At 35.1% G+C, this 27608-nt stretch overlaps 1 protein-coding gene and 2 pseudogenes across 1 annotated transcript; 2 read left to right on the top strand and 1 right to left on the bottom strand.

The window, feature by feature from the left end:
* Positions 1 to 43: 43 nt before the first annotated feature.
* LOC143614717 (putative GPI-anchored protein At4g28100) lies at positions 44 to 2262 on the bottom strand. The gene is made up of 2 exons (XM_077088069.1): positions 1575 to 2262; positions 44 to 459 (listed from the first exon to the last, which is right to left on the bottom strand). The coding sequence occupies exons 1-2, from the start codon at positions 2199 to 2201 to the stop codon at positions 130 to 132; spliced, it is 957 nt and encodes a 318-aa protein (XP_076944184.1). The 5' UTR covers positions 2202 to 2262; the 3' UTR covers positions 44 to 129.
* A 9829-nt stretch (positions 2263 to 12091) lies between these two features.
* Positions 12092 to 24930, top strand: LOC143614719 (uncharacterized; annotated as a pseudogene).
* A 773-nt stretch (positions 24931 to 25703) lies between these two features.
* Positions 25704 to 27603, top strand: LOC143614716 (G-type lectin S-receptor-like serine/threonine-protein kinase At2g19130 pseudogene; annotated as a pseudogene).
* The last annotated feature ends 5 nt before the right edge of the window (positions 27604 to 27608 follow it).

Genomic DNA, 27608 nt, shown 5'->3' with positions numbered 1-27608 from the left:
CAACGATGTTAGGATCCGCTATATCAAATGACGGATCGGATCGACTAGAAACCAAAATAGATTCATTTCTCTCCTAGAAACCATCAAAACATTTCATTTTCTCCTATTTAAAAAAAATCAAGAATGTCATTACCATAAAACGAACTCCGCAATCAGGGGCAATAATGTCATTACAATAAAACCGGCACGTGACAAGGATGATGAAGATTTATCAAACTGTAATGAATCAACTGCTAACGGCATGTTCTCTTGATCGGGGCTGCATTTTGATTCATGGGGTGGGTGTGCGCTATACATGATGGCGCGCAATACAGCGGACACTGTTGGAATGTATGCCGTCTTGTTTCTTGCAAGCAGCCACGTTAGACCCATGAGCTGGCAGTCACGTGTCATTATCTTGCTCGCCCGATCATCCTCGTGATGGCTTTTTCTTGTTCCGTTTTGGCCATCGTCGTTTAACTGTGATGTTCAATTTTTCAACAAGGGTATTTAAGTCTATGGTTATCAATTATTGCTTTCTTTTAATTAAATATTAAAAAGGTTTGAACTAAATTTGACCAAATACGTACTATTAGGTTAGATTAGACGGGGTTAGTTTAAAGCACATTGGATAAAAATAATAATGCCCTTGTTGTCAAATATTCTAGACAAAAAGGTATTTGTGGGAATTGATTTATTAATCAACTAATTGGAGTTCAAAAAGACAGTCCTGTTTATATGTTTTATTATTTTTTTCAAATGGGATTTTAATAGTCGAAGTTATAAGCTATTGGACTATAATACAACTAGTACATAGTTACGGAGTACTTTTTAATCAAGGTTATTCAAACCTTCACCTTTGTTAATACTAGCATTCTCACTCTAACGGAGAAATAACCATATTTGTCTGTAACTTTGCTTTGGGTCGGTTACCAATGTCAATAATTGACGATTACACAATTCGAACAATTTTAAATTTGCATGAAATAAAAACTTAAGAACTCATTTCGATCTAAAAGAATGAAGGTTTTTGTTTGGTGAATAATTACAATTATATTCATAATTATATTGATTAGGATTAGGCGGCGAGAATTGTATTTTAATTTATATTAATATGAAAATTATATTTCTTCTATATTGATGATGTAGATTCATTAAAGTGAGATTGTCTCTGTAAATGATAATGCCAATGAAAATTACACGTTGTATAGCTAGTATGAATGAATTATTATTGACTAATAAATTTCAATTTTTGAGTATGTCAGCCTAAACTAATTTTCTATGAAAAAAAAACATATGTTTTTTTGAAGTATATAATCTTAGAACTTTGTTGATAAAAATTGAACAAATATATTTTGCCAATTTACCAATTGGCCCTTTTTGAATACATATATTTGCTAATATTTGTTATCAATCTCTTGTGTAAATTCTTATCATCCACTACAAATTTACTAATTTTCGTTTCAAATGTATACTATTTAATATTTAATATTAACCAAATAAAACCCTAGAAATTAAAACTTTGGGAAGGGCATATTAGTAAATTAACAAAACAACAAACATATGTGTGGGTTATGAAGTAAAAACAGTTATACCTTTTGCAATGCTCCGAGACACTTGGTGCAGCCGGAATACGATGAATTCCGACAATTCTTCTCCAGGTTTCTTACAGCAGCGGTCGGAGTTGCATTAGGAGACGTCTTCGTAACATTAAACGCCGCGGGACAACTAAGCGAGCCAATCTGATGCAGCCGAATACCACAAAAGCACAACACAGCATCACACGATGCATTAGGCTGAGGTATATGAATGTTACGGCTCTGCAAGGAGCTTTGCAACGAGTTAACACAGTTCTGCGAGTCGTCCGGCATCATCGGCATTTCGTCCGAAGATGCTGGAGCCGAAGCGTTCACTTGAAGAGCCGACCTCGCGTGCGCGGCGAACAGCCACGCCGCGAGGACGGGACAACACCGACTGCGGTCAAGGTTCCGACCGCATGCGGCGTTGACACCACCGAACAACTCAGCTGATAAATCCAACCGGCATAGTTCTGACTCGGTCTGGACCGGGAAAGACGGGACCGTGTTGGGAGCTGAGTCGTCCGGTGGTTTTAACGGCTGGGCTGGCTCAGCTAGTAAGCCAGCCCAACTGTGCTCAAAAAGCGAGCACATAACAATAATAATAATAATATTAAAAAGAGAGTGAAATGAGAATTTGATCATTTGGAAGTTGCAATGGTGGAATGGAAACTACAAATGGAAAGAAGATGGTACTCGATGATGCTGTGTGATTAACTAGTACAAAATAGAGAGGGTGAAAGAGATTAGATAAAGAAATGGTGTATGAGAATTTGGATGTTTGTGGAGTGGGTAGCGTGGGTGGGTGGTGGTGGGGTAGTGAGGGTAAGTCTTTTTCACACTCATTCTTTCTTTCATTTTAATTTTTTAATCTCTCTCTTTCAAATGTGGCCCCCTTTTAATTTTTCACACTCGTTTTAATTTTTTAATCTCTCTCTTTTAATTTTTTATAAGTCTCTTAATTGGAGTCATGATTGCCTTAACGGCGATTATTTTTTAGTTTTGTCATCAATTTTGTAACATTTGTAAAACACTAAAACCTCCTCTAGAGTCCTACACCATCATGTTATGGCTATTCAGGTTACTATTTGTTGCTTGGAAGTGATTTGTAGGTTATTTATGTTTGTATATCATGATTTTAGGTTTGGATATAGGTCTTGTTCACGATTGTGGGTTAGAGGTTTGTTGTTCATGCTTTGCAATTTTGGCCCTAAGTGGAGGTTTTTCCATTAGGGTTTTTTTATGATTGATTTGTGATTTTTTGTTTGCTTAAATTGAAATAATAATGAATGAAAAACCACACATAAAACTTGGGGCCCAAATCAATTTTGACTCAACAACTAAAATTAACAACTGAAAGCAGTTCGTGTTTGCAAGTGTGTGTTTGTCAAAGGCCATATGAAGGGGTTATTATGTGTTCGTTAGAGATCGATGGTTAGTCTGGAGTTATATAACATAATGCTCGTATTTTTAAATGCATATGGTTAACCTTGTGATACATTTATGATAAGGTAGTATTGTATCTACATATTCAAATGGTTCGGAGTTAACTAACGTAAATGCAAATCATATTAAACACAATATAACACTCATATGGTTGTAATGATGTGACTCGACAACCTTTATTCACTGCGTAATTGGAGTTTCAAAGAGGGGAAGATGTCGACTTGGTTTTGTACTTTAGTCAAAGATGTAATGGCCTAATATTGAAATTCAGAAAAGGTTTTATGTTGAGAATGATCAAATTATGATTCAACCATACATCAAGTATATATCCCTTACTCGTTTTTCTATTGTGTACCATTTTCTTATTTAGCAACCCTTATGCAAATACTTAAACTCATTGTTGCTTATTTAAAACTCCAAGATTATAAATATTTTTTTGAGTCCTTTTAATTTTAATATATGGATGATTTTGTTGACGAACGGATATACACCTTAAAACAAATAGAAACAAAATAGTAAAATCATAAAGAATTTATACATAGAACAACCAACTATTGGATTTCATCTAGCTGAAATTTCTAAACGATATGCTCCGAATATAGCAAGTGCGTAAATCTTGAAGTTTATAGCTTTAATAGTCATGGTCGCATGTGTTTATGCAACGATTACTACATATTGGTTTTTTGTATGAATAGTACAAATCAATTACTTAGATGGGTTGATTGACAGTAAGTTTTCAACTTTTACACACACGTGCACACATACAGACACACACATATATATAGCTAAAGTACTTATATTGTTAGTAATGTTACGTGCTATGAGTTGCCACTCAATCTTTTGCATAAGGTAGAATGATCAATCATATAGTTTGATATGCATTGTGAATGCTATTGTATTTACAAAATATATTTGTTTAAACCAAGTAGAACGAAATATTTTTCTTACAAAGCTTTGAAACCCAAAATTTTAATTAATGATCTAATTCTCTTCTTTTGTTAACCCGTATGATTAACTTCTCGACATGCTACACGTGCTAAAATCAAGCTCAATGTTGATTCATCACCAAATTTTATTTTAAATTATTACAGGGTTGTAATGTAATTTAAAATCAATAAATTAAAATTTATTTTTATTTTCTATTTTTTAAAATAATTTTACTAAACTTTAATATTATCTTTAAACCATTTATGTAACATCCCGAAATTTCTAAATATAGTATTAAATATATTATTATTTATGATGGGAAAGTTTACTAGAATTAGTGATGAAATAATAAAATAAATGTAGGTAATGGACTTAGGTTAATAAGGAAAGAACAAATACCATGGGATTAAGCCCATGACTCATGATATATAAACTTTAATTAATCCATAATTCATTCATTTTCACTCATTCCATACACCATCAAAAACACACACTTAAGCTATCTCTCTCTTTCTCTAACTAAAACCAAGAAGAAGGACTGATTCCGACCCGAGATAGTCGCGCACAGCTAAAGAAAGGAATAACCATTAACGGTGAACGTAACATAAATCAGGCGAGTTTCTAGCCCCACTTCCTTGCTATGTTTTCGGGGCTGTGTGCATACTCGATGTGAAGTGTGAATACACTTACCTTAAGTGGTAAGTGTATGCTATAAATGATATACGAGTTAGTTATTATATTGAGGTTATGAATGAATGTTTGTCGGTGCGTGAACGATCTTCGCATATTGCACGTATCACCAAGGAGAATGATTGTCAGGTGATTATTAGTGTGTATAAATGCTATGATGTGACTTGCTAATTATGTAAATGATGAACTGATATGAAGTGTGTTATATACAAGTAGAAGTAGAGTGTGATAGAAGTGTAGAGTGGTCTAGTAAGGGTGATAGTGGCATGACGATAGTACGTGGTAGTGTAAGCCTATACGTGCCTTCGTTATTAAAGTGGCATAACGTGAGTGTGTGATAGGGCAAGCCTATACATGCCTCTGTTATTAAGTGGCATGACCATAGTATGTGGGAGGAAAAGCCTCTACGTGTCTTCGTTAAATAAGTGGCATAACGTAAATACGTGGGAGGGCAAGCCTCTATGTGCTTCCGTAAACAAGTGGATAAGACGTAGGGGCAGTGAAGGGGTTAGCGGTAAGGTGAGCAGGTTTGACAGAGGACTACGTGTCTTCAGACATGTATATAATTGCATGTAGTGATTGTATGGTAAGTGGCTTGATTAACTAGAACTCACTCAGCGACGTAGTATGCACGCAGATGAACAGGCTAAAGAGCTGGCATGAGCATGACACATGGCATGGATCAAACGTCTGGCATATGAAGATGGAAGAAATGATGTTTTAAATATGATGTTTTATGTTAGGGTTTTAAAGAAAAGATTGAATGTTTTGTAACGAATAGTTGAAGTTAACGTTTCCGCGAAAAGATTTAATTCACTCTAATACTTAGAACTGTGTTTATGAGTAAATCCAACGTTAAATTAGGGCACCGAGACCGGGGCCTTACAATTTATCTCATTATAAAGCGCACCTTTGTAATTGGTAATAACAAATACGTTTGAAAAAAAATTGTCCGTGAAAAGTCGGGATGGATGTCCTCATATATAAGGGTTTTCGATGATCTGTCGATAAAGCCGGTCAGGTGAACTCTTGTTAAGTTACGTTTGTCAAATGAGATTCACTTTCATATTTTTAACCACCAAACTGCCGGATTGTTGGAAATTTAAGGGAAAATTCCCATAATAGCCAATTTTAGAAGAGAGAAATGATAAAATAGCCCTAAATCCCTAAATATTCCCAAAATAGCTCACAAAATTTGGACTGAGGCAACACATACAGAAAAAACCCAACGAGATTTTTAAGCCAACAGATTTTTGACACGTGTAAAGATTTTTGAAAATTCGACCATATTTTTATGAAAAATTTCCTAAATAACCTTTTTGAGGAGAGAGAAAGTGGGAAATAGCCCAAAATTCTTACATATTCCCTAAATAGCCCACTAAGTTTGGACTGAGGCGACGAGATCTGACGAAAACTTTAAACCAATAGAAATTTGACAAGTTAATTTTTTTTGAAAATCCGACGAGTTATTTGAAAATGTTGAGGGACCCGTCAATATTTTCCACTAAATGTTTTTTTAATAAAGCAGTCTTGTCTGACGGTTTAATAATGCCTTTAAATTCCAAAAACAGTCTTGGGAAATTATCCTACCAATAAACCGTCGGATAAAACTGTTTTATTAAAAGAACATTTAGTGGAAAATATGGACGGGTCCCTCAACATTTTCAAATAACCAGCCGGATTTTCAAAAAAAATTACACTTGTCAAATTTCTATTAGTTTAAAGTATTCATCACATCTCGTCGCCTCAGTCCAAATTTAGTGAGCTATTTTGGGAATATGTAGGGATTTTGGGTTATTTTCACTTTCTCTCTCCTAAAAAGGTTATTTAGAAAATTTTCCTTATTTTTGAAAATATTGAGGGACCTGTCCATATTTCTCATTAAATCTTCTAAAAAAACAGTTTTACTCGACGGTTTAATAATGTTTCCTACCTGGTCTCTACAAATTCTAAAAGCATGGAAAATTGTGCATTGAAATTCAGTTTTTCAAGACGCATTTGTGATAAATTTGTACCAAGGAGACAAGCTATTGGTTTATTCCTATTATTTGAATTATAGTCCACACCGACAAGATTTTAGTTAATTCCGTCTACCCCGACATGATTGTCCAAAGAATTATTTTTCATCTTTTTATATAATTATCATCTTTTTCTTCCTTCTTCATACATTCATAAACATTCATACATTCATAAAACCTTCATCTTTCATGGAATTTGATAATGTTGTTTTTTGTTATGGTGGTAAATGGCAAACCCGTAACGGAGGCTGTGACTATGTTTCCGAACATTGAGATTATGTTCCCGTCGTAATAGGAACCAATGAACCCCGGACTCATATCCATAACCTCCACAAGATCTCCCTTCTTAAACGTCTTCATGCTTTTGATTCTAGAACAAGTGTTAATGAGATGATTGTGGAAGAGAAGATGAATGATTAAGGAAGATGAGATTCTACATATATTATAATTTATGGACGGACCTAGAAGATATAAACCAAAATCTCGTCTCCTTGATACAAATTCACCACAAATTCGTCTTGGAAGACTGAGTTGAAAGACACATTTTTCCATGTTTTTAAAATTTGTAGGGATCAAAGGGGAAACCTTATAAAAGTCGTATGGCAAGACAACTTTTGAGAATAATATTTAGTGATAAATATGGACGAGTTCCTTAATATTTTTAAAATTATGGTATTCTTTATACAAATTTACCACTAATGCGTATTGGAAGATTGAATTTCAAGGCACAATTTTCCATGTTTTTAGGATTTGTAGGGACCAGGTAGGAAACATTATTAAACCATCAGGCAATACTGTTTTTTTAAAAGAAGATTTAGTGAAAAATATGGACATGTCTCACAATATTTTAAAAAATATGGTCGGATTTTCAGAAGCCATTACACGTGTCAAAAATCTATTAGCTTAACAATCTCGTCGGATTTTTTCCCTATGCGTCGGCTCAATCCAAATTTTATAGGCTATTTTTGAAATATTTAGGGATTTAAGACTATTTTATCATTTCTGTCTTTTAAAATTATTGGAATTTTCCCAAAATTTAACCATAGGTAAAATCAAACACATATAGATTAGGTAATAATTCACTTACAATAATTATATATTGGGAAAGGGACAAAATAAAGGGTGAAATAATTGAGTTGATAGTTTTACATACAAAAGGATACATATATCTAGAACAGAAAAGGGCCGGTATTTTATAGATTCCCCTTACAAAGCAATAAAAACAACAAACTGACCAAGTGTTATATATAATTGGCATAGACAATTCATCGAAATTCTGTGGTAGTATCACATAAATATTATTTATTCAAGACTATAAATTCCATTAAGACCTTGAATACAACAACATTATTCTTATTCCTGGTAACAAACATCATAAAACTAATAAAAGAAGTTGTAGTTGATTTCATAAAATGTTTACAATTATTGTTGCTGATTGTTGGAAACATATGAAACTTCGGTATTTTTCCAATAATACATAAACTCTGGAAATAAATAAGAAATTGTACATTTATAAGTTATACAAATTTGTTACAATGTTTAATACTTTTATTATGTCTTCCTAACGACTAACGAGCAAAAAATCAAATACTAGTGTTACATGACCTTTGATGTTTATAGATTGAAAGTGTTGGTTTGAAAATATAACACGTACGTCAACGGGCCGTTCGATGATTTAAACTCGTTGCTACAAGATTTTCATGGCCGGCTAGACATGTAATTCGAAAACAAAAGAGGTGTTGATGTTGATGGTTTTCAGTTTTCACTACTTTGTGGAGACTTTTGTTACATAGAAACATCGTACTTTTGCAGGGAGGGTAGACAACTAGATGTAACATCTTCAAAATTTTGATCCAAATTTAACAACTTAGGAAAGTTGAGGGATCAAAAATAATATCAAGACAAGACATGAAAAAATATTAAATAAGGAAATATAGGAAAAATAAGAAAATAAAAATATTTCCTAAGTTAAGGATTCTTACATAAAGGAAACTACATCCCACATGTAAAGTAGAAAGAAACAGAAGCTCTTTATAAAGAAGAGATTTTCCATAGTAATATTCTTTATGGAATATCATGCACCAAGTGGTCCTAGCGGAGGGTGCGTAGCACCCGACGCGCACACGCTCGGGCTCGGGCGAGGAAGAGGAAGAGGAAGAGGAAGAGGAAGAGGAAGAGGACGATGGCGATGGCGATGGCGATGGCGACGGCGACGGCGACGGCGAACGGCAGAATATAGATCGGGTTAATACACAAGAATGCTTATATTCGTTATCTCTAAAGAACAAACAGGAGGTTCAAATGTTGAAAAGTTTTATCCGAAACTTAGAATGTAAAACGTTTTAACTTATCATCTAGGAAGATGATACACCAAGCGTTGAAAAATATTTAAATATACAAGGATGGTATATTATCGAAAAGAATTCGTAATTTACCATAAGATATATAAGGAATGCAATTGTTAAGTATAGCAAATATGAAAGTACAAGGGTACTGTTAGAATATAACAAACATCGTCGATCAAGATCAAGGATAGAATAGATTCGATAGACTGAATTTAAACAACACATTAGTGGAATAGATTCGATAGACTGAATCAAAACAACAATGTAGTTAACATCAATAAATATTTAGAATACATAACGGTAAGGTAAATAGTTAAACACAACTGATCAATGTGTTTAGCAATTTATATTTACTAATGACATTCTGAACTATTGACTGGTTACATCATTGAAGGATGTAAGTTAGTGAAAAAAAAAAGATCCTAGTCAGCCTACATACAACAAGAACCAGATTAGATAGAATCTAAACAACATTTGAAAGGTAAGAACTGTTCACACTTCGAACAACGAATCTCGAGGACGAGATTCATTTCAAGGTGGGGAGGATGTAACATCCCCAAAATTTTGATCCAAATTTAACAACTTAGGAAAGTTGAGGGATCAAAAATAATATCAAGACAAGACATGGGAAAATATTAAATAAGGAAATATAGGAAAAATAAGGAAATACAAATATTTTCTAAGTTAAGTATTCTTACATAAATGAAACTACATCCCACATGGAAAGTAGTAAAGAAATGGAAGCTCTTTATAAAGAAGAGATTTTCCATAGTAATATTCTTTTAGGAATATCATGCACCAAGTGGTCCTAGCGGAGGGTGCGTAGCACCTGACGCGCACGCGCACGCATTTGGGCGAGGGCGAGGACGAGGACGATGGCGATGGCGATGGCGACGGCGACGGAGACGGCGAAGGGCGATGGGCGCTTTGATGGCGCACTTTGCACTTCGCACGCTCGCATCGCCGCGAGCCGCATTGAGAGCCAACTTAGTATTTTTGGAGAACGAGAATTAGACTAGAAATGACAAGCTATCAAAGACGAGGGACTAAAACTGAAAAATAATATCCAGGGACCCATCGCGCTACGCGATGGGTCTAAGAGGACGGCCATCGCGTACCGCGATGGGCCGTGATGAGTCATCAACACGTGTCACACTCTGGTGACACGTGGCAGAATGTGTCAGACCACGTGTACGTGGCGACACGTGGCATAATCTGATGAAAGGGGGCATCGCGCTACGCGATGGCCACAGGGAAGGCTCCATCGCGTATCGTGATGGAGTGCGAGATCAGATATAAAATGGGAGGCCACGGGTTCATTCTCACACACCCACAGCCACTCTCTCTCTAGAATTTACTCTCTCTCTACCTCGGTTTGCGTGCCACCGACCCGACAAATAACACATCGTAATCCGTGCCATAAACCCGGTGTTTTCCTTGAAGTGTGTGCCACTCAAGAAACCCGACATCCCGTCTCGAAGTACGTGCACGACCCGGCGACACCCGAACGTTGTCTCGATTTGCGTGCCAAGAAGAGTTAATCAAGAATGTCTCGATAAACGTGCATAGAGTAGAAGAGCTGCCCGTATAAACTTAGGAATATCTAACTCCAAATACCCGTACGTGGTAAGGGGTTCTGCCTAAGTTATTATTTTATTATTATAAATGGCTTAGACCATAGTCAGAGGTATAGCCAAACCTTGATTAATATTAAGTATAATATAACTTTTCTTAAGCAAAGGTTATAGTCAAAATAATATTTCTTCATGACTAAGAAATATTTATAACAAAAGATTATAATTGAATTAATGTTTCTTCTTGAGGAAGAAACTCAGTATAGACGTTTCTTCTTGAAGATGAAACGTAGCATATGATTGGTAAATAAAGAAAGGGACTAAAGGTCCAAAATGTTTTATAAATAATTTTATCAAGGTTAACGCTATACAAAAACAGACTAGAGGTCTGAAGCTAGATCGATGATCTAGTTATTTATACAAAATGTTATTCTTGTACCATAGGTCCGAGGTAACCAATCATGAGACAGAATCAGAAAACAGGAATCAGTATCAGAAACTGATTATAAACAAAAAAGGTGAATACGCCCCAAACCTTTTATACTGAGTCTGAATGGTTTAAAACTTTGTGTACAATAATAAGAAACGGACATTCTGATTAAGAGTATACATGTGTCTCCAAACATACATGGTGACTCGGCATTTCCCCGAGGCGATGCATATCATCAACATGCCTCTAGGTCTACGGGACTGTTCAGTGAAATGATATTGTGTATATAATTAATTGTACATGGTACTTAGGGTAATTTGATCCCAATTGAGTTGGGTTCCTAATGAGTAGTCACAAAGGTATTATTGCTGGTTTCACAAAGGTATTGAAAAAGAGATTTTAGAGTCAGCGTTATTCACCAGCTTTGTGCTGACGTATTTTTCCCCCATGTTACAGGGAAACAAGAAAGGTTAGAATATACAAGCAAGAGGGAATTGAAGATTGGAGTTATAATCATTAGATGCTATCTGATGGCTCAGATATTTTATTTGAAAATATTATAAAAGAGTTATGTTTTATAAAGAAATGTATTTCAAATATCAAATGGGTATTTGAACCCGAGAGTTTAATAAGTTTACAATATAATAATATTTTATTAAAGACTTCCGCTGAAATAAAACCCGCAACTCTGATGTATTTACAAAAGTGGTACCAACTTGTGGTCACACGCCTAGGCCCTAAGTTGGGGTGTGACAGGTTGGTATCAGATCCATCAATCTTAGCGAATTAGGTATTTAATTATACCTAAGCTTTGATTAAGGATAAGTTTTGAAAACTTATTATACGAATATTGATTCAAGCAAACAAGATACTTAGTTGAAAAGTATCAAGAAATCATTCATACTTAAATACGGATAAGATATAACAAATAAGATAGGAACGTCTCAACGTCTCCCTATCCCTAAATTTAATCTCGCGCAGATGTCCGATCGTCAATCTAGCGAAGAATCCGTTAAGCCTAGACCTGGCAAAGGAAAAGGATTTATGAGAACGTCTTTTCTCCCAATTCCTATATCTAGCGATGAAAGTACATGCCAAACAAAAAATGGAGGAAGATTCGAATTCATATGATTCTGACATTCCGCTAGCTCAAATAATTCCCAATCATGGAGCAGGATCAAGTAGATCCAAGAAACCAATGACGCCAAAGGAAAAAGAAGTAAAGACTTACCTGGAAGAATATATTCAAGAGCAAAAATATTATCCGGCAACACAAGATCCTTACTTTGTGTGCACTCAAAAGGAAAAAACAATGGAAGAGATGAAAGTGGAAGAAAAAGAGAAGACTACCAAGAAAGATAGTAAAATTAAGAAATTAATTATTCGTTGGAAGAAATAAAACCTTAGTAATTGTAGAGAGTATAATAACGTATAATATGCACTCTTGTAACTATGATAAGATAAATAAAAGATATGTTTTGAATTATTCGAATATTAGACTTATCTTTTAAAATTTTATTGTAGTATGTCAAGAGAAGAAAGTGCAAACTCTCACAACAGTCATTCCAAGAAAACTGAAAATGAAGAGAATAGATAATGAAATTCCTATCCAATATAAAAAAGGAATTCAAAAGATGATTAAGGAAGCTATGAATGACTTTTCTACGAGTCAAAGTCAACCAAAATCTAACAAAATAAATCGAAGTAAATCTGTTCCTTCAAGAAAGGAGGAAGATTATGATAGCTCTACAGCTAATAATAATCCAAAGAACAAGAAACGAAAGATCAATGGATGTTCGTTCAGAGACTTCAAGTATTATGGACCAAAGGAGTTTCACGTAGATAAAGGAGCCATCACAACCGTGAGGTGTCTTGAGGAGATGGAAACAATAGTGATAATAAGTAAGTGTACTGATGAAGAGAAGATTCAGTATACCGCATTAATGTTTAAAGGAGAGGCGCATGAGTGGTGGAATGCTCTGTTGATGAGCAAAGGGAGAGAAGTGATGTATAACTTAATTTGGGAAACATTTAAAGGTTTAATATTAAAGAAATTTTGCCCAACTCATGAGATGGATCGAATTCAAACCGAGTTATGGAATCACAAGGTTGTTGGCACGAATCTTAGGGAATATAACACTAAATTCCTAGAATATTGCCGACTGGTTCCACATTTAGTAACTCTGGAATATAACAAAGTAACTCGATACATATATGGACTACCAAGAGAAATAAGAGATATGGTACGATCCAATATGCTAGAAACAGTTGATTCGGCTATGGAATTGGCCGGATACTTAATCAACAGTATGATAAGGAATCAAGAAGAAGAAAAGAAGAATGATAAAGAAATTAAGAAACCAAAAGATTCCGATAAGTTAGGAAAGGAAGAAAGTACTCCCAAGTCAGCATGTAAGACTTGTGGAAGAAAACATACTGGAAAGTGTCGACTAGAAAATTCAAACAATTGTGCATACTGCAAGAGAGCAGGACACACAATAGATGAATGTCGAAAGAAGTTAGGAGTATGTTTAACATGTGGAGAAACGGGTCACTTTAAGACTGAATGCTCGCAAATAAAAGCTAGTCAAGATTAATGACAAGATCACATCAAAGAAATGTCAAGATAGACTAGCCAACTTTTGTATAATAGTTGTAACTCGTTTTCAAACGAGAAGTTTTGTAATCAAAGAAGGGTATTTAAATCCCTAAGTTATAAATAAAATATTAGCATATAGATCGGGTTAATATACAAGAATGCTTATATTCGTTATCTCTAAAGAACAAACAAGAGGTTCAAATGTTGAAAAATTTTATCCGAAACTTAGAATGTAAAACGTTTTAACTTATCATCTAGGAAGATGATACACCAAGCGTTGAAAAATATTTAAATATACAAGGATGGTATATTATCGAAAAGAATTCGTAATTTACCATAAGATATATAAGGAATGCAATTGTTAAGTATAGCAAATATGAAAGTACAAGGGTACTGTTAGAATATAACAAACATCGTCGATCAAGATCAAGGATAGAATAGATTCGATAGACTGAATCTAAACAACACATTAGTGGAATAGATTCGATAGACTGAATCAAAACAACAATGTAGTTAACATCAGTAAATATTTAGAATACATAACGGTAAGGTAAATAGTTAAACACAACTGATCAATGTGTTTAGCAATTTATATTTACTAATGACATTCTGAACTATTGACTGGTTACATCATTGAAGGATGTAAGTTAGTGAAAAAAAAAAAGATCCTAGTCAACCTACATACAACAAGAACCAGATTTGATAGAATCTAAACAACATTTGAAAGGTAAGAACTGTTCACACTTCGAACAACGAATCTCGAGGACGAGATTCATTTCAAGGTGGGGAGGATGTAACATCCCCAAAATTTTGATCCAAATTTAACAACTTAGGAAAGTTGAGGGATCAAAAATAATATCAAGACAAGACATGGGAAAATATTAAATAAGGAAATATAGGAAAAATAAGGAAATACAAATATTTCCTAAGTTAAGTATTCTTACATAAAGGAAACTACATCCCACATGGAAAGTAGTAAAGAAATGGAAGCTCTTTATAAAGAAGAGATTTTCCATAGTAATATTCTTTTAGGAATATCATGCACCAAGTGGTCCTAGCGGAGGGTGCGTAGCACCTGACGCGCACGCGCACTCGCTCGGGCGAGGGCGAGGACGAGGACGAGGACGATGGTGATGGCGACGGCGACGGAGACGGCGACGGGCGTTGGGCGCTTTGATGGCGCACTTTGCACTTCGCACGCTCGCATCGCCGCGAGCCGCATTGAGAGCTGCCTTAGTATTTTTGGAGGACGAGAATTTGACTAGAAATGACAAGCTATCAAAGACGAGGGACTAAAACTGAAAAATAATATCCAGGGACCCATCGCGCTACGCGATGAGTCCAAGAGGACGGCCATCGCGTACCGCGATGGGCCGTGATGAGTCATCAACACGTGTCACACTCTGATGACACGTGGCAGAATGTGTCAGACCACGTGGCGACACGTGGCAGACGCGTCAGGCCACGTGGCGACACGTGGCATAATCTGATGACAGGGGGCGTCGCACTAAGCGATGGCCACAGGGATGACTCCATCGCGTATCGCGATAGAGTGCGAAATCAGCCATAAAATGGGAGGCCACGGGTTCATTCTCACACACCCACAGCCACTCTCTCTCTAGAATTTACTCTCTCTCTACCTCGGTTTGCGTGCCACCGACCCGACAAATAACACATCGTAATCCGTGCCATAAACCCGGTGTTTTCCTCGAAGTGCGTGCCACTCAAGAAACCCGACATCCCTTCTCGAAGTACGTGCACGACCCGGCGACACCCGAACGTTGTCTCGATTTGCGTGCCAAGAAGAGTTAATCAAGAATGTCTCGATAAACGTGCATGGAGTAAAAGTGCTGCCCGTATAAACTTAGGAATATCTAACTCCGAATACCCGTGCGAGGTAAGGGGTTCTGCCTAAGTTATTATTTTATTATTATAAATGGCTTAGACCATAGTCGGAGGTATAGCCAAACCTTGATTAAGATTAAGTATAACATAACTTTTCTTAAGCAAAGGTTATAGTCAAAATAATATTTCTTCATGACTAAGAAATATTTATAACAAAAGATTATAATTGAATTAATGTTTCTTCTTGAGGAAGAAACTCAGTATAGACGTTTCTTCTTGAAGAAGAAACGTAACATATGATTGGTAAATAAAGAAAGCGACTAAAGGTCCAAAATGTTTTATAAATAATTTTATCAAGGTTAACGCTATACAAAAACAGACTAGAGGTCTGAAGCTAGATCGATGATCTAGTTATTTATACAAAATGTTTTTCTCGTACTATAGGTCCGAGGTAACCAATCAAGAGACAGAATCAGAAAACAGGAATCGGTATCAGAAACTGATTATAAACAAAAAAGGTGAATACGCCCCAAACCTTTAATAATGAGTCTGAATGGTTTAAAACTTTGTGTACAATAATAAGAAACGGACACTCTGATTAAGAGTATACATGTGTCTGGATCCAAACATACATGGTGACTCAACATTTCCCCGAGGCCATGCATATCATCAACATGCCTCTGAAGGTCTACGTGACTGTTCAGAGAAATGATATTGTGTATATAATTAATTGTACATGGTACTTAGGGTAATTTGATCCCAATTGAGTTGGGTGCCTAATGAGTAGTCACAAAGGTATTATTGCTGGTTTCACAAAGGTATTGAAAAAAAGATTTTAGAGTCAGCGTTATTCACCAGCTTTGTGCTGACGTATTTTTCCCCATGTTACAGGGAAACAAGAAAGGTTAGAATATACAAGCAAGAGGGAATAGAAGATTGGAGTTATAATTATTAGATGCTATCTAATGGCTCAGATATTTTATTTGAAAATATTATAAAGAAATGTATTTCAAATATCAAATGGGTATTTGAACCCGAGAGTTTAATAAGTTTTCAATATAATAATATTTTATTAAAGACTTCCGCTGAAATAAAACCCGCGACTCTGATGTATTTACAAAAGTGGTACTAACTTGTGGTCACACGCCTAGGCCCTAAGTCGGGGTGTGACACTAGGCACTGCTATAAAAGTCTTGGATGATATAAAAGACCTTGCCTTTTTGTGGCTGATTCATCGTTGATCAAGATTCTCGATCGGGGAGTGGAGGTCTTGGTCCGAGTTCTTCTTAGATAATAGTAATTGTGTAGATTAATTATGTTTTCTAGTTGGGAGAATTGCAAAAATAGACAAGTTTGACCAATAATTTACCAAAATAGACATGTCTATTTAGCCTACATCTTTCCAATCATTGGTTTTTTAACTAATAAACAACTGACACGTCACCAAAGTCGGCTAAGGCAGCTAAGCATTAGCCTCCACTTTATGGGCACAAAATTTTATAAAAAGTAAACGGGTCCCACTTTTAACCAATAAAAATTCGACACGTGTCAAAGGCAGCTAAACTTAGCCTACATCTATGGTTATTTAGCCGGCATCTTTGACTCTTAGCCGGCTTCGGGATACGTGTCTATTTAGTTAGCCGGCTCCAAATACTCCTTCTTAGCCGGCTCCAACTCGGCTTGTAGGCTAAGACTTCACTTAGCCGCCTTCAATTTTTTCATTTAGCCGTCTAATTTTAGCCGCAAAAATTGATTAATTTACCAAGCTTATTAAATATTTAGCCGGCTTCACTTAGCCGTCTTCTTAGCCGGTGCAAATTTAGCCGCCAAAATTTTTAAAAATGAGTATCTTGTGATAAGAAAGTAAAAAAGTTTGAGAGGGTGAAGATGGTTTTATAAGATGTATGGAATATGGTTGTAGAGTTTTATAAAAACGGCTGGTGAAAAATTAAATTTGGGTACGTAAAGTATTTATTGTTGATGGCTAAAACATACCGGCTAAGAGAAAAGAAATTGACGGCTAAGCGAAACCGGCTAAATAATTAAGTGAGTAGGTAAAATATTTATATTTGGGGGCTAAATTTACATCGGCTAAGAAGATGGCTAAGTGAAGCCGGCTAAATATTTAATAGAGTTGGTAAGGTTGGTAAAATATTCAATTTTGGCGGCTAAATTTACACCGGCTAAGAAGAAGACTAAATATTTAATAAGGTTGGTAAAATATTCAATTTTGACGGCTAAAATTAGACGGCTAAATGAAAAAATTGAAGGCGGCTAAGTGAAGCCTTAAGCTAAGTGAAGCCTTAGCCTACAAGCCGAGTTGAAGCCGGCTAAAAAGGAATATTTTGAGCCGGCTAACTAAATACACACGTATCCCGAAGCCGGCTAAGAGTCAAAGATGCCGGCTAAATAACCATAGATGTAGGCTAAATTTAGCCGCCTTTGACACGTGTTGAATTTTTATTGGTTAAAGGTGAGACTCGTTTACTTTTTATAAAATTATGTGCCCATAAAGTGGAGGCTAAGCCTTAGCCGGCTTCGATGACGTGTCAGTTGTTTATTGGTTAAAAACTAATGATTGGAAAGATGTATACTAAATAGACATGTCTATTTTGGTAAAATATTGGTAAAAGTTGTCTACTTCCCCTTTCTTGTTTGGGTGGTGGTGTTATTTGTTGTACTGTTTTCTGTATTTTTAATGGAATGAAAATTGTGCTTTTTTTAAAAAAAAGGAAAAAAGAAAAAATTAATGTTGGGAACAACAAAAAGGAGGCGAACAAATCTCAAACAAAAGACAAGTAGAATTGGTCATCGGGAAAGGAGGGCATCTCCTATGTTTGGCATTACCTATTACAACATGTTTTCTGTAGGTTGTATATGAGTTTTCACTATCCTCTCGTCACGACGCCATCAACTTTCATTTTTTTTTTATTAACTACATCAAATTATATTGATGGTGACACAAATGGTAAATAAAGATGTTTCAACTAAAAAGTTTAATTATTGTGCTAGATTTTTAAGAGGTCATCCAAACTTATATCTCCGAATCAAACTTATATCTCCGAATCAATTCTATGTAACCAACAACAATAGTTCCATACAATTACTTACGATTATTGTGAAAAAAAATGATCTCACACGATTTATCAGTAAGCGGAAATTAAATAGATACCTCAAATTGTTGTCTTAGATAAAATAAAATCTACCTTTGCCTACATTCATCGGGGCAAACCTCCTCGAGCAATTTCCATGATTACATGTAGGCTCTAGAACACATCACATAATAAAAGTTTGTCATACGCGTTCAAAAATTTTATTATATAACTCAAAAAGAAAAAAGTAAAAAAAATGAGTTTAAAAAATTCGTTTACAAAAAAAAAAAACATATCAAAATTGTGCAAAGACCTTATTTTGATGGAGCAAACCACCCCAATGATTCTTTGTTGGACCGCTGCAACACTTCATGAGAGAGTGTAATTGTTGATGTTATAATTGTCAATGGTTATTCGATTACATATATGAAAAATCCCACCAGAGAAACATATATGGAAACTTAGTTACCACTAAAAGTCCAGTTGTTGCTGACACTTGTTTATAACTGGCAGACATTTGTCATTGATTAACCGAACTAGCAATAATCAATAGTAACTTAGTATTAATGGTCACCACTAATATTCAGTTATAACTGTCGATTAATTTCCGAACAAAATTGTCATAAATCATGCAATTACAAAGCAAAGCAGCACTTCAATAGGGTAACACAAATATCCTCACTAGAGACTCTGTCTCTTAGACCTTACCTAGGACGTTGCCTTAAACCCCCCAAGAAGAGGCTACGACCCCAACTTGTTGGTGAATAAAACAAAAATAGTCTTGGCACACATAATAACTCGTAACAACGTTTATTTTTTATTTTACTTTCCATTGGTCTTAATTAACCAAATCCCAGTTTCCAAAATGGTTTACTGCTAATAAAATCACGAACAAAGTTAAGTCCACTTTAAGTTCAAGTAGTTTTCCTTGAACATCTATTATGCTACCTTTGATCATTGATACTATGAATTAGTGCTTGACTATTTTCTATAATAATCAAATATAGTCCAAATACGAATACGAAACAATAGTATATAGCAATTGTGATTTCAAATGAGAATAAATGATTATTGAAGCTCCAAGAATTAGCAGATGTGAGTACTAGATTCAAGTAGCTATGATGAATAATTGCGAATTTGCGATTGATAGCGAAACTCGTACATATGCAAAATTAACTACGAGTGGTCTTTACAGAATATGTTTGGCACATATCGTTTAGCATGTGAGTCTTCTCAGATATCACGTTTGCATTACTGATGGTCAAACTACGAAAGTCACGCCTTGCACACAACTTTTACTAGGTTTAGTTTTCTTGGGTATGGTACGTACTATTTGAATGTTCTGTGGTTTGTCCTAGATGGGACACAATCTCTTTGGTTATTGAGGTTCTTTCAAGTTTATTAATAAAAGAATAGTGACGTTTTAAACAGGTTAATGAAAGAAGAACAAACTTCGGTTAATTAGTATATGATTAATCAAACACTACACATGGATAATTATTAATATATTACTTACACTATCACAATCACATAGAGTGCTTAACAGACTTTAACACAATCACATCACGTTTCTAGCCACGAGTGACCCTAACGTATAATAAAAATACAAGAACTTATGGCCCCTTATTTTATTTTATTGTGAATTGAAAGATTTTGATCATATAATAAGTCAGATCCACTTTTCGCCGGTTTCTACGAAAGAATGGAGAAAACAGGGGAAGCCGGGGAAAAATGGGAGAAAATGGATCCTAGCGTGTTATAAATTTTGGCCAAATAATTGACAAAAGATAATATAAACTACACAATGAAGTTGAAAAAGTGAAGTACCTGATATACCAACTCCTTCAACTACTTCAATCTATCGAAGTGGGCAGCACACCTAGACGGACAGAGAAAAAGAAAATGCTACAGTTAATTGATTCAAAACATCAAATGGGCAGATTAAGGGATACATGCCAACATGGATACTAGGTGTGTGAAAATGATCTGAATCCGAAATTATATTCAATATTTTGAATATGAAATATCCAAAAATTTAGATATCTGACCTTTTGTTTTAAAAAAATCGGTCAATTCATATATCTGACTTATCACAGCGAATATTTTTTTAATATTATATAATAAATATTTTGAATTATTAAATAATATAAAATAAACTAGCTTTTGAACCCGTGTATTACACGGGATTTGTCAGATAATAAAAATAAAAAGATACATTATTCGAAATAAATGAACAAAATTAAAGGTAAAAATAAAATATATAGTACAAACAATAAGAAGTCTAGAATCTCAAATTTACAAAATCAATTTTATTATACAATATTTGCATAAATTGTTTTGACCAATTACTCATGGATAACTATGATGAATAAGATAAAAGATTAGAAAATTAGAATGAAAATTATAACTCATTTCTTAAAATTGTTTTGTCCCATGACCTATGGATTGTTAGAATAGATAAGATGAGAAATTAGATAATTAAAAATGAAATTATAACCCATTTGCCAAAATTATCTTGACCCATGGATTGTTAGATAGAATTAAATGAGAGATTAGAGAATTGGAAAGGAAATTATAACCCATTTGTCAATATGGTTTTACTCCATAACCCATGGATAAATCAAATGAATGAGAAGAGAGATTAGACCAAGAATGAATGTGAGATTGCCACATCATCTTCATTATTTTCTTTTATTAGTATAGATTATTAAACACCCTTTTCGATTCTCAGGTCTCTCCGTTTCAATATTTGAATCCGTATTCAAAGTGGAAACGGATACAAATACAACTTATCGGATCTTACTGTTGACATTTTATTTTGTATTGGATTACCATTTATATGCGATTACGGTATTATAATTAGAGTTTGGGCCCAAGATTAGAGTTCGTTGTGAGATGGGCCATAGTACACGGTCGCAGAAACTTCTGCAAAATCAAATGGGCCGAATTATAAAGCTGTTTAGCCTGTTTAGACTATAACTCTGTTTAATGGATTTTTCATACGTTATATAATTTGGGCCCAAAAAAAGGTTTTTTTTACTAATAGTTGCATTTATAACTTTATTCAAATGTTTTTTAAACTTTCCAAGAATTCAATAAAAACTTAAACTCACAATACGTGACTAGAGATGAGCAATAACTGAAACACTAAACGCAACCGAACCAAAATTAACTTAACATTAATTAACCGATAATTGGTTGTCATAATACGTGACTAGGGATGAGCAATGATTGAAACATCAATCAAAACTAAACCAAAATTAACTTAATATTGATTAACCGAAAATCAATTGTCATAGATGACAGTATGAATGTTTTATCATGTTCAATCAACTCTAAATGGGTTATACGATCTACTCGTAAAACATTTATATATAAACTTTGGGTGTTATATGTACCCGCATTTCTTAATATCATTCAGTAAAGGATATAAATATATAAGCAATTGTAGTTAGCATTTGTATCAAAAAAATGCTGATATGGTATTGTTAAAATCATACGTAGTGCATTTTTATTTTAGTATATGTGATTTCGTATGCACAAATAAATTGTTTTTTTACCTTTAGTTCAACTGAAATTAACCCAATCAAATCAAACATTTATATTTTCATATAATCCTGTTTTATACCTTCATTCGATGTATCATACCTCCATTCCACATGTTTATACCTCTACGTCATGTATTTATACTTTCATTTCATTTATTCATACCTCAATTTCAAGTATTTCTAAGCAAAAGTTCTTGATCAAGTTTGGTTTTGGTTATTAACCAACATTAACCAAACTGAACCGATAAATTAATCAAATAAACTGAACCGATTAACTGAAAACAAATCGATTAATATAAACAAATTCACCGAGAACTTCAGTTTTAGTTTAGGCTAATAACCAAACCGAACCGAACAATACACACCACGATACACGACCCCAAACATGGAGCACCGCCTTGAAAAACTTATATCTTTCTTGATAGTTACATGCTGAACTTATTCCTTGTTGACGGTTAACCAACCCATAACCGAACTAAATTAAAATCTACAACCAATTAACCATAACTGATGAGAGATGGTTATGGTTTTCTGATTAACCAATAGTTCGGTTATGGTTACGGATTGACCCAATTTAAAAGAAAAATAAAACATATTTTTGGAAGAACATATAAATATGTGATTTGAATTTTGAAGGTGAAAACCCGCGAAATAAAGTTTATGATCTAAATTCTAAACCCTAGGTATGAGTTTCACACAGAAATCAATCCCCAAATCTATCTAAACCCCAATTTGATGTTGAAAAATGGAGGTCGGGATGATATCAGTGGATCGCTGGGGTTCAGGGAGTGAGGTGTAGTTGCTGACTCATCTTCACGCTTATCTACTACTAAGGAGGTTCATGTTATGCCCATTGAAGCCAACCATTGCCCTGGTATATTTCTTACTTCTTCCTTCCTAAGCGCTTGTTTTAATTGTGACATTTGTGTTCGTTCATTTTACTTTAAACCAACAGTTTATTTCACCTGTAATGGATCCTAATAATTTCAATCAATATATTAACGACCAACCAAACTTAAATAAACATAAATTAACAAACACAAACGAGACATGTGCTTATGTTTGTTTGTTCGCTTAACTAAATGAACACAATTCTTTTGTTCATTTGTTAAATAATAATCGAACTTCCTGCTCAACACTGAATGTTTGGTTCGTTTACACTTAACAATCATAATTTAAATTCTCTGTGACAGATTACACAAGGTTCTGTTTACTGATACTGCAACAGGGGTTAAGATGCTGTTTATGGTTATGCTGCGTTGCATTCAATGTAATCACCATCCAGTACTGATATATGTCTGCACAGAACTTGTTCTAAGGTTTATTAGTTTATTCTTAAGTAACATGGTTAGAAATTCAATCCATTCGCTTGTACGTATTAGTATACAAGTAAACATCGCAGTGCGTGTTTCCCTTAGGTTCAATGGTTATTTTTTTTGGCAAAATCAAAAGTTTATCTTTTTTGAGCAAAGACTCATTTTATCATTTCTGTGCTACGTGGCAGGGGCTGTTATGTATCTATTCCGGGTGTGTTTGGCATCACCTTTACACAGGGGATTTCCGTTGGGAAGTAGAAAGTGAAGTTACACAAATGGGCAAAAACATGCTTCTTAATGCTCTCGGGAACCATACAATTGACACCCTTTACATTGACAACACTTAGTGCAACCCCTCCTACTCATTTCCTTCACGGGAAGTTGCTGCTCAACAGGTAATAGTATTCTGTTTTCCTTTCTAGAAATATATTCGGGCTTTACTATGTAACACGTACCGACTAAATAGGGAAATTCTTATTTTGTTCTTTTTAAACCACCTCCAGGTAGTTAATATCATCAATTCCCATCCTGAACATGACATCGTCATTGCATAGACACGCTAGGAAAAGAGGATTTGTTACTCTACATCTCAAAGATGCTCAAACTAAAGGTAATTCACTACCAACCGGTTTTTCTATTACTTCATAAATAAGTTTCTGTTTATTATTTTTATTACAGATTTGGGTATGGCCTGAGTGCTTACAAACCATGCATCTTCTTGGGCTACATGACAATTTCACGACCAAAACCACTTTGACGAGAGTCCGAGCTGTTCCTCGTTATAGTTTTTCTGTTGAAACACTGGAAGGATTAAATACCATGTGTCCGACCATCGGGATCATGCCATCTGGACTTCCGTGGAAGCTAAAGAAAGTCGGATGCAAGGATAAATCGTGTGGTGTTTCTTCATTGAAGAAAGAGACGGATAATGATTTTGATATGAATATGCGAAATAGATACACATATAACATAGAAAGCATCATCAGTATATCTACACGGTTCCATATTCTGATCACTCGTGTTTTTCAGAGATATTGGAGTTTGTTAAGTTTCTATGCCCAAATAACATCAAAGGTATCGTGGCTTCATCATTTTCTTATAATGATCCGTGTTACCATCTTCGCAACATTTACGGAACATCGAGCTTATGTCAAAAACATGTGATCAAGGAAGAAAGGGCACCGGTTGAAGATGAATGTAAGTCTACTCTTGCTTGTAATAGTTTTACTGAGGTGAATAAGTTAAAGAGAAAAAGGATCAAACAGAAACTAGAGTTACTTTGTTAACAAAATTGCACCGTGGTGCGAAGCTAACAAGTGAAGATTGCTCTGATGAAGTTAAAGAAAGAGAAAAAGGATCCGTCAGTTTGAATGAGAGAAGCATGAAATTCTTTGAGTTCTATAAAGATGGTGTCACTTGTATGCTTTTTGAACCAAATAACACGGAGCCGAGCAAGTTCACATGGATCATCCGAGCATATGGTCCCTTCAACCTGGTTTTTGTTTTTGGACCTGCAGAAGCATTGGTTTGACTGTAACTGAGTCAAGTTCACGGTTTTGAGTTTTGACTCGTTATTTTGGATAGTGTTGATAATCCAGTAGAAAATACATCATCAAATGAAGAGACTAACACTAAAGAAGAAGCTGGTAAAAAGATAAGGATAAACAAAGAGATTATTTTAAAGTGTGAGTTAAATAGATTACGTTTATCAAGTATGATTTCTTAGTTTATTTAACCAAGTCAAGAGTTATATTAGAATTAGTATTTGTAATTTTTAAATGGTAGATCATTGTAAAAACCTTTTGGATGCATTGAGATTATGGATTAATTAGAGAGTTGAGACGGGTTATCTCCGAAAACCGAGTGTTTGTTTTTGTGATATAACAAAATTCAAACAAAAGAATTCTACTGTGACCAATCTTATCGCATGACAGTTTTGTAGAACATAAATGTTTTTTAAGCTATTCCATTATTAATACAGTGGGTCACGACACTCATTCAATGTTCAGCGTTGAGTGAAAACCGATGTGACTTGTCTAACGTAGTGCGGGATATAAATAGTTTATGAACCATTTCCACTGTCAAATTGTGCTTCGTTTTCCAAGCTGAATTTAGTCCACAAGTCTTCCATGATAGCAACTTCTATAGTTAATGGAGAAAGGACTTAAAATGAAACAAAAGTCTTTCTATTTATAATGACTTGACTTCTTCATCTGTTAGTGTAATTGCTGTTCAAATGTCAGTTCTATAAAACCCATTGCTGGCAATACAATATCTGTACCAGTCGAGTGTTTAACAAAGAGTATCAGTTTGATCACTAATGGGGTTTTTGCTTCTTTTGTGTTTCTCTCTCATCGTTTCTTTCTCATCTGGAGCCGATACCATATCTGCAAACCAGTCTTTATCTGGAAACCAAACATCATATCAAAAGGTGGAAACTTTGAGTTGGGCTTCTTCAAAGCAGGTAACTCTTCCAACTATTATATAGGCATATGGTATAAGAAGGTATTTTCCGATCCTCCTACTATAGTCTGGGTAGCAAACCGAGAAACACCCATCTCCGATAGATTCATGTCAGAATTAAAAACTGTAAACGGTAACTTAGTGCTCATAAATGAGTCCAAGCTACTAATTTGGTCCACAAATGTCACCACCGCCCGTTCTAATTCTGTAACTGCTGTTCTTCTTGACGATGGTAACTTAGTTTTGAGTGACGGGTCCAAAGCAGTTGAACCCATTTGGCAAAGTTTTGACCACCCAGGTCATACCTGGTTACCTGGTTCTAAACTTGCTTATGATAATAGAACTAAGAAAAGTCAACTTCTTACATCATGGAGAAGCGATGATGATCCCGGGGTAGGCCTCTTCTCTTTGGAGCTTATCCCTTCTAGTAAAGAGTATGTAAGCAAGTGGAATGGGTCCCAACAATACTGGACAAGTGGACCATGGAATGGGCACATATTTAGCTTAGTACCTGAAATGAATTTAAATTACATTTATAATTTCAGTTTTTTTTCAAATGAAAACGAGAGTTACTTCATTTATTATGTGTATAATTCCTCCATTATATCTAGATTATAATGGTGTTTCTGGTCAAGTTCAGCAACAATCATGGTTGGAACAAACGAAACAATGGAATTTGTTTTGGATTCAACCTAGAACATCACAGTGTGAGGTATATGCCATCTGTGGTGCTTTTGGTACTTGCAGACTGACTCTATTGCCATATTGTAATTGCTTGACTGGTTTCAAACCTAAATCTGAAAATGATTGGAATCAAAGTGCTTTCTCTAGTGGGTGTGTGAGGAAAAACAGATTTGGAATGTGGGGATAACAAGAAAATCTCCTTTATAACGGTTAAAGTAGCTAACATCCCTCTAAATTCCTTGTCTATGGCGGTTGGGAGTGGTGGAGAATGTCGTGCCACGTGTTTAAACAGTTGTCGGTGTAATGCTTACTCGTTTTCAGATAATCAGTGCTCGGTTTGGGAGGTAGAGCTTTTGAATCTTTTAGAAGACAATGTTAGTGGGAAAACAATCAATATCAAAATCGCTTCTAAAGATCTTCCACCTCGGTTGCACAAAAAAAATAATCATGGTGCTGTTATCGGGTCCGGTTGTGGCAGGCGTGGTTCTTGTTTTGGGTCTAATTTTGTTTATAATCTATAGAAAAAAGAGGATATCGGTTGGGAAGACAACAATGGAGGGATCTTTGGTGTCGTTTGTTTACCGAGATTTACAAATAGCCACCAAAAATTTCACAGAGAAATTAGGAGGCGGTGGGTTTGGTTCAGTTTCAAGGGGGTACTGCGTGATGCATCGGTTGTGGCGGTGAAAAAGCTTGAAAGTATTAGTCAAGGAGATAAACAGTTCAGGAGTGAAGTCAGCACAATTGGGACCATCCAACATGTTAATCTTGTTCGTCTTCGTGGGTTTTGTGCACAAGGTAACAGCAAGCTGTTGGTGTATGATTACATGCCAAACGGTTCTCTAGATTCCCATCTTTTCCATGAAAAACAAGATAGTGTTCTAGACTGGAAAACAAGGTATGATATTGCACTTGGAATTGCAAGAGGGTTGGTTTATCTTCATGAGAAGTGTAGAGACTGTATAATTCACTGTGACATAAAGCCCGAAAACATTCTTTTAGACGCTGACTTCTGCCCAAAATTAGCAGATTTTGGTCTGGCAAAGCTTGTGGGTCGAGAGTTTAGTCGGGTTTT

Source organism: Bidens hawaiensis, unplaced genomic scaffold, assembly GCF_021521415.1.
Source record: "Bidens hawaiensis isolate Kalapana, Puna unplaced genomic scaffold, B.hawaiensis_p1.1 tig00040796_1, whole genome shotgun sequence".
NCBI classification, from domain to species: domain Eukaryota; kingdom Viridiplantae; phylum Streptophyta; class Magnoliopsida; order Asterales; family Asteraceae; genus Bidens; species Bidens hawaiensis.
Note: the sequence above shows the minus strand (reverse complement) of the source record. Positions and strands in the feature narration are given on the sequence as shown.

Bases quoted from the DNA above. Each gene is read 5' to 3' on its own strand.
- LOC143614717 (XM_077088069.1), bottom strand. From the start codon at position 2,201: ATGATCAAATTCTCATTTCACTCTCTTTTTAATATTATTATTATTATT. The intron at 460-1,574 runs GTATAACTGTTT...TGAACATCACAG, and splicing joins GTCTCGGAGCATTGCAAAAG to TTAAACGACGATGGCCAAAA.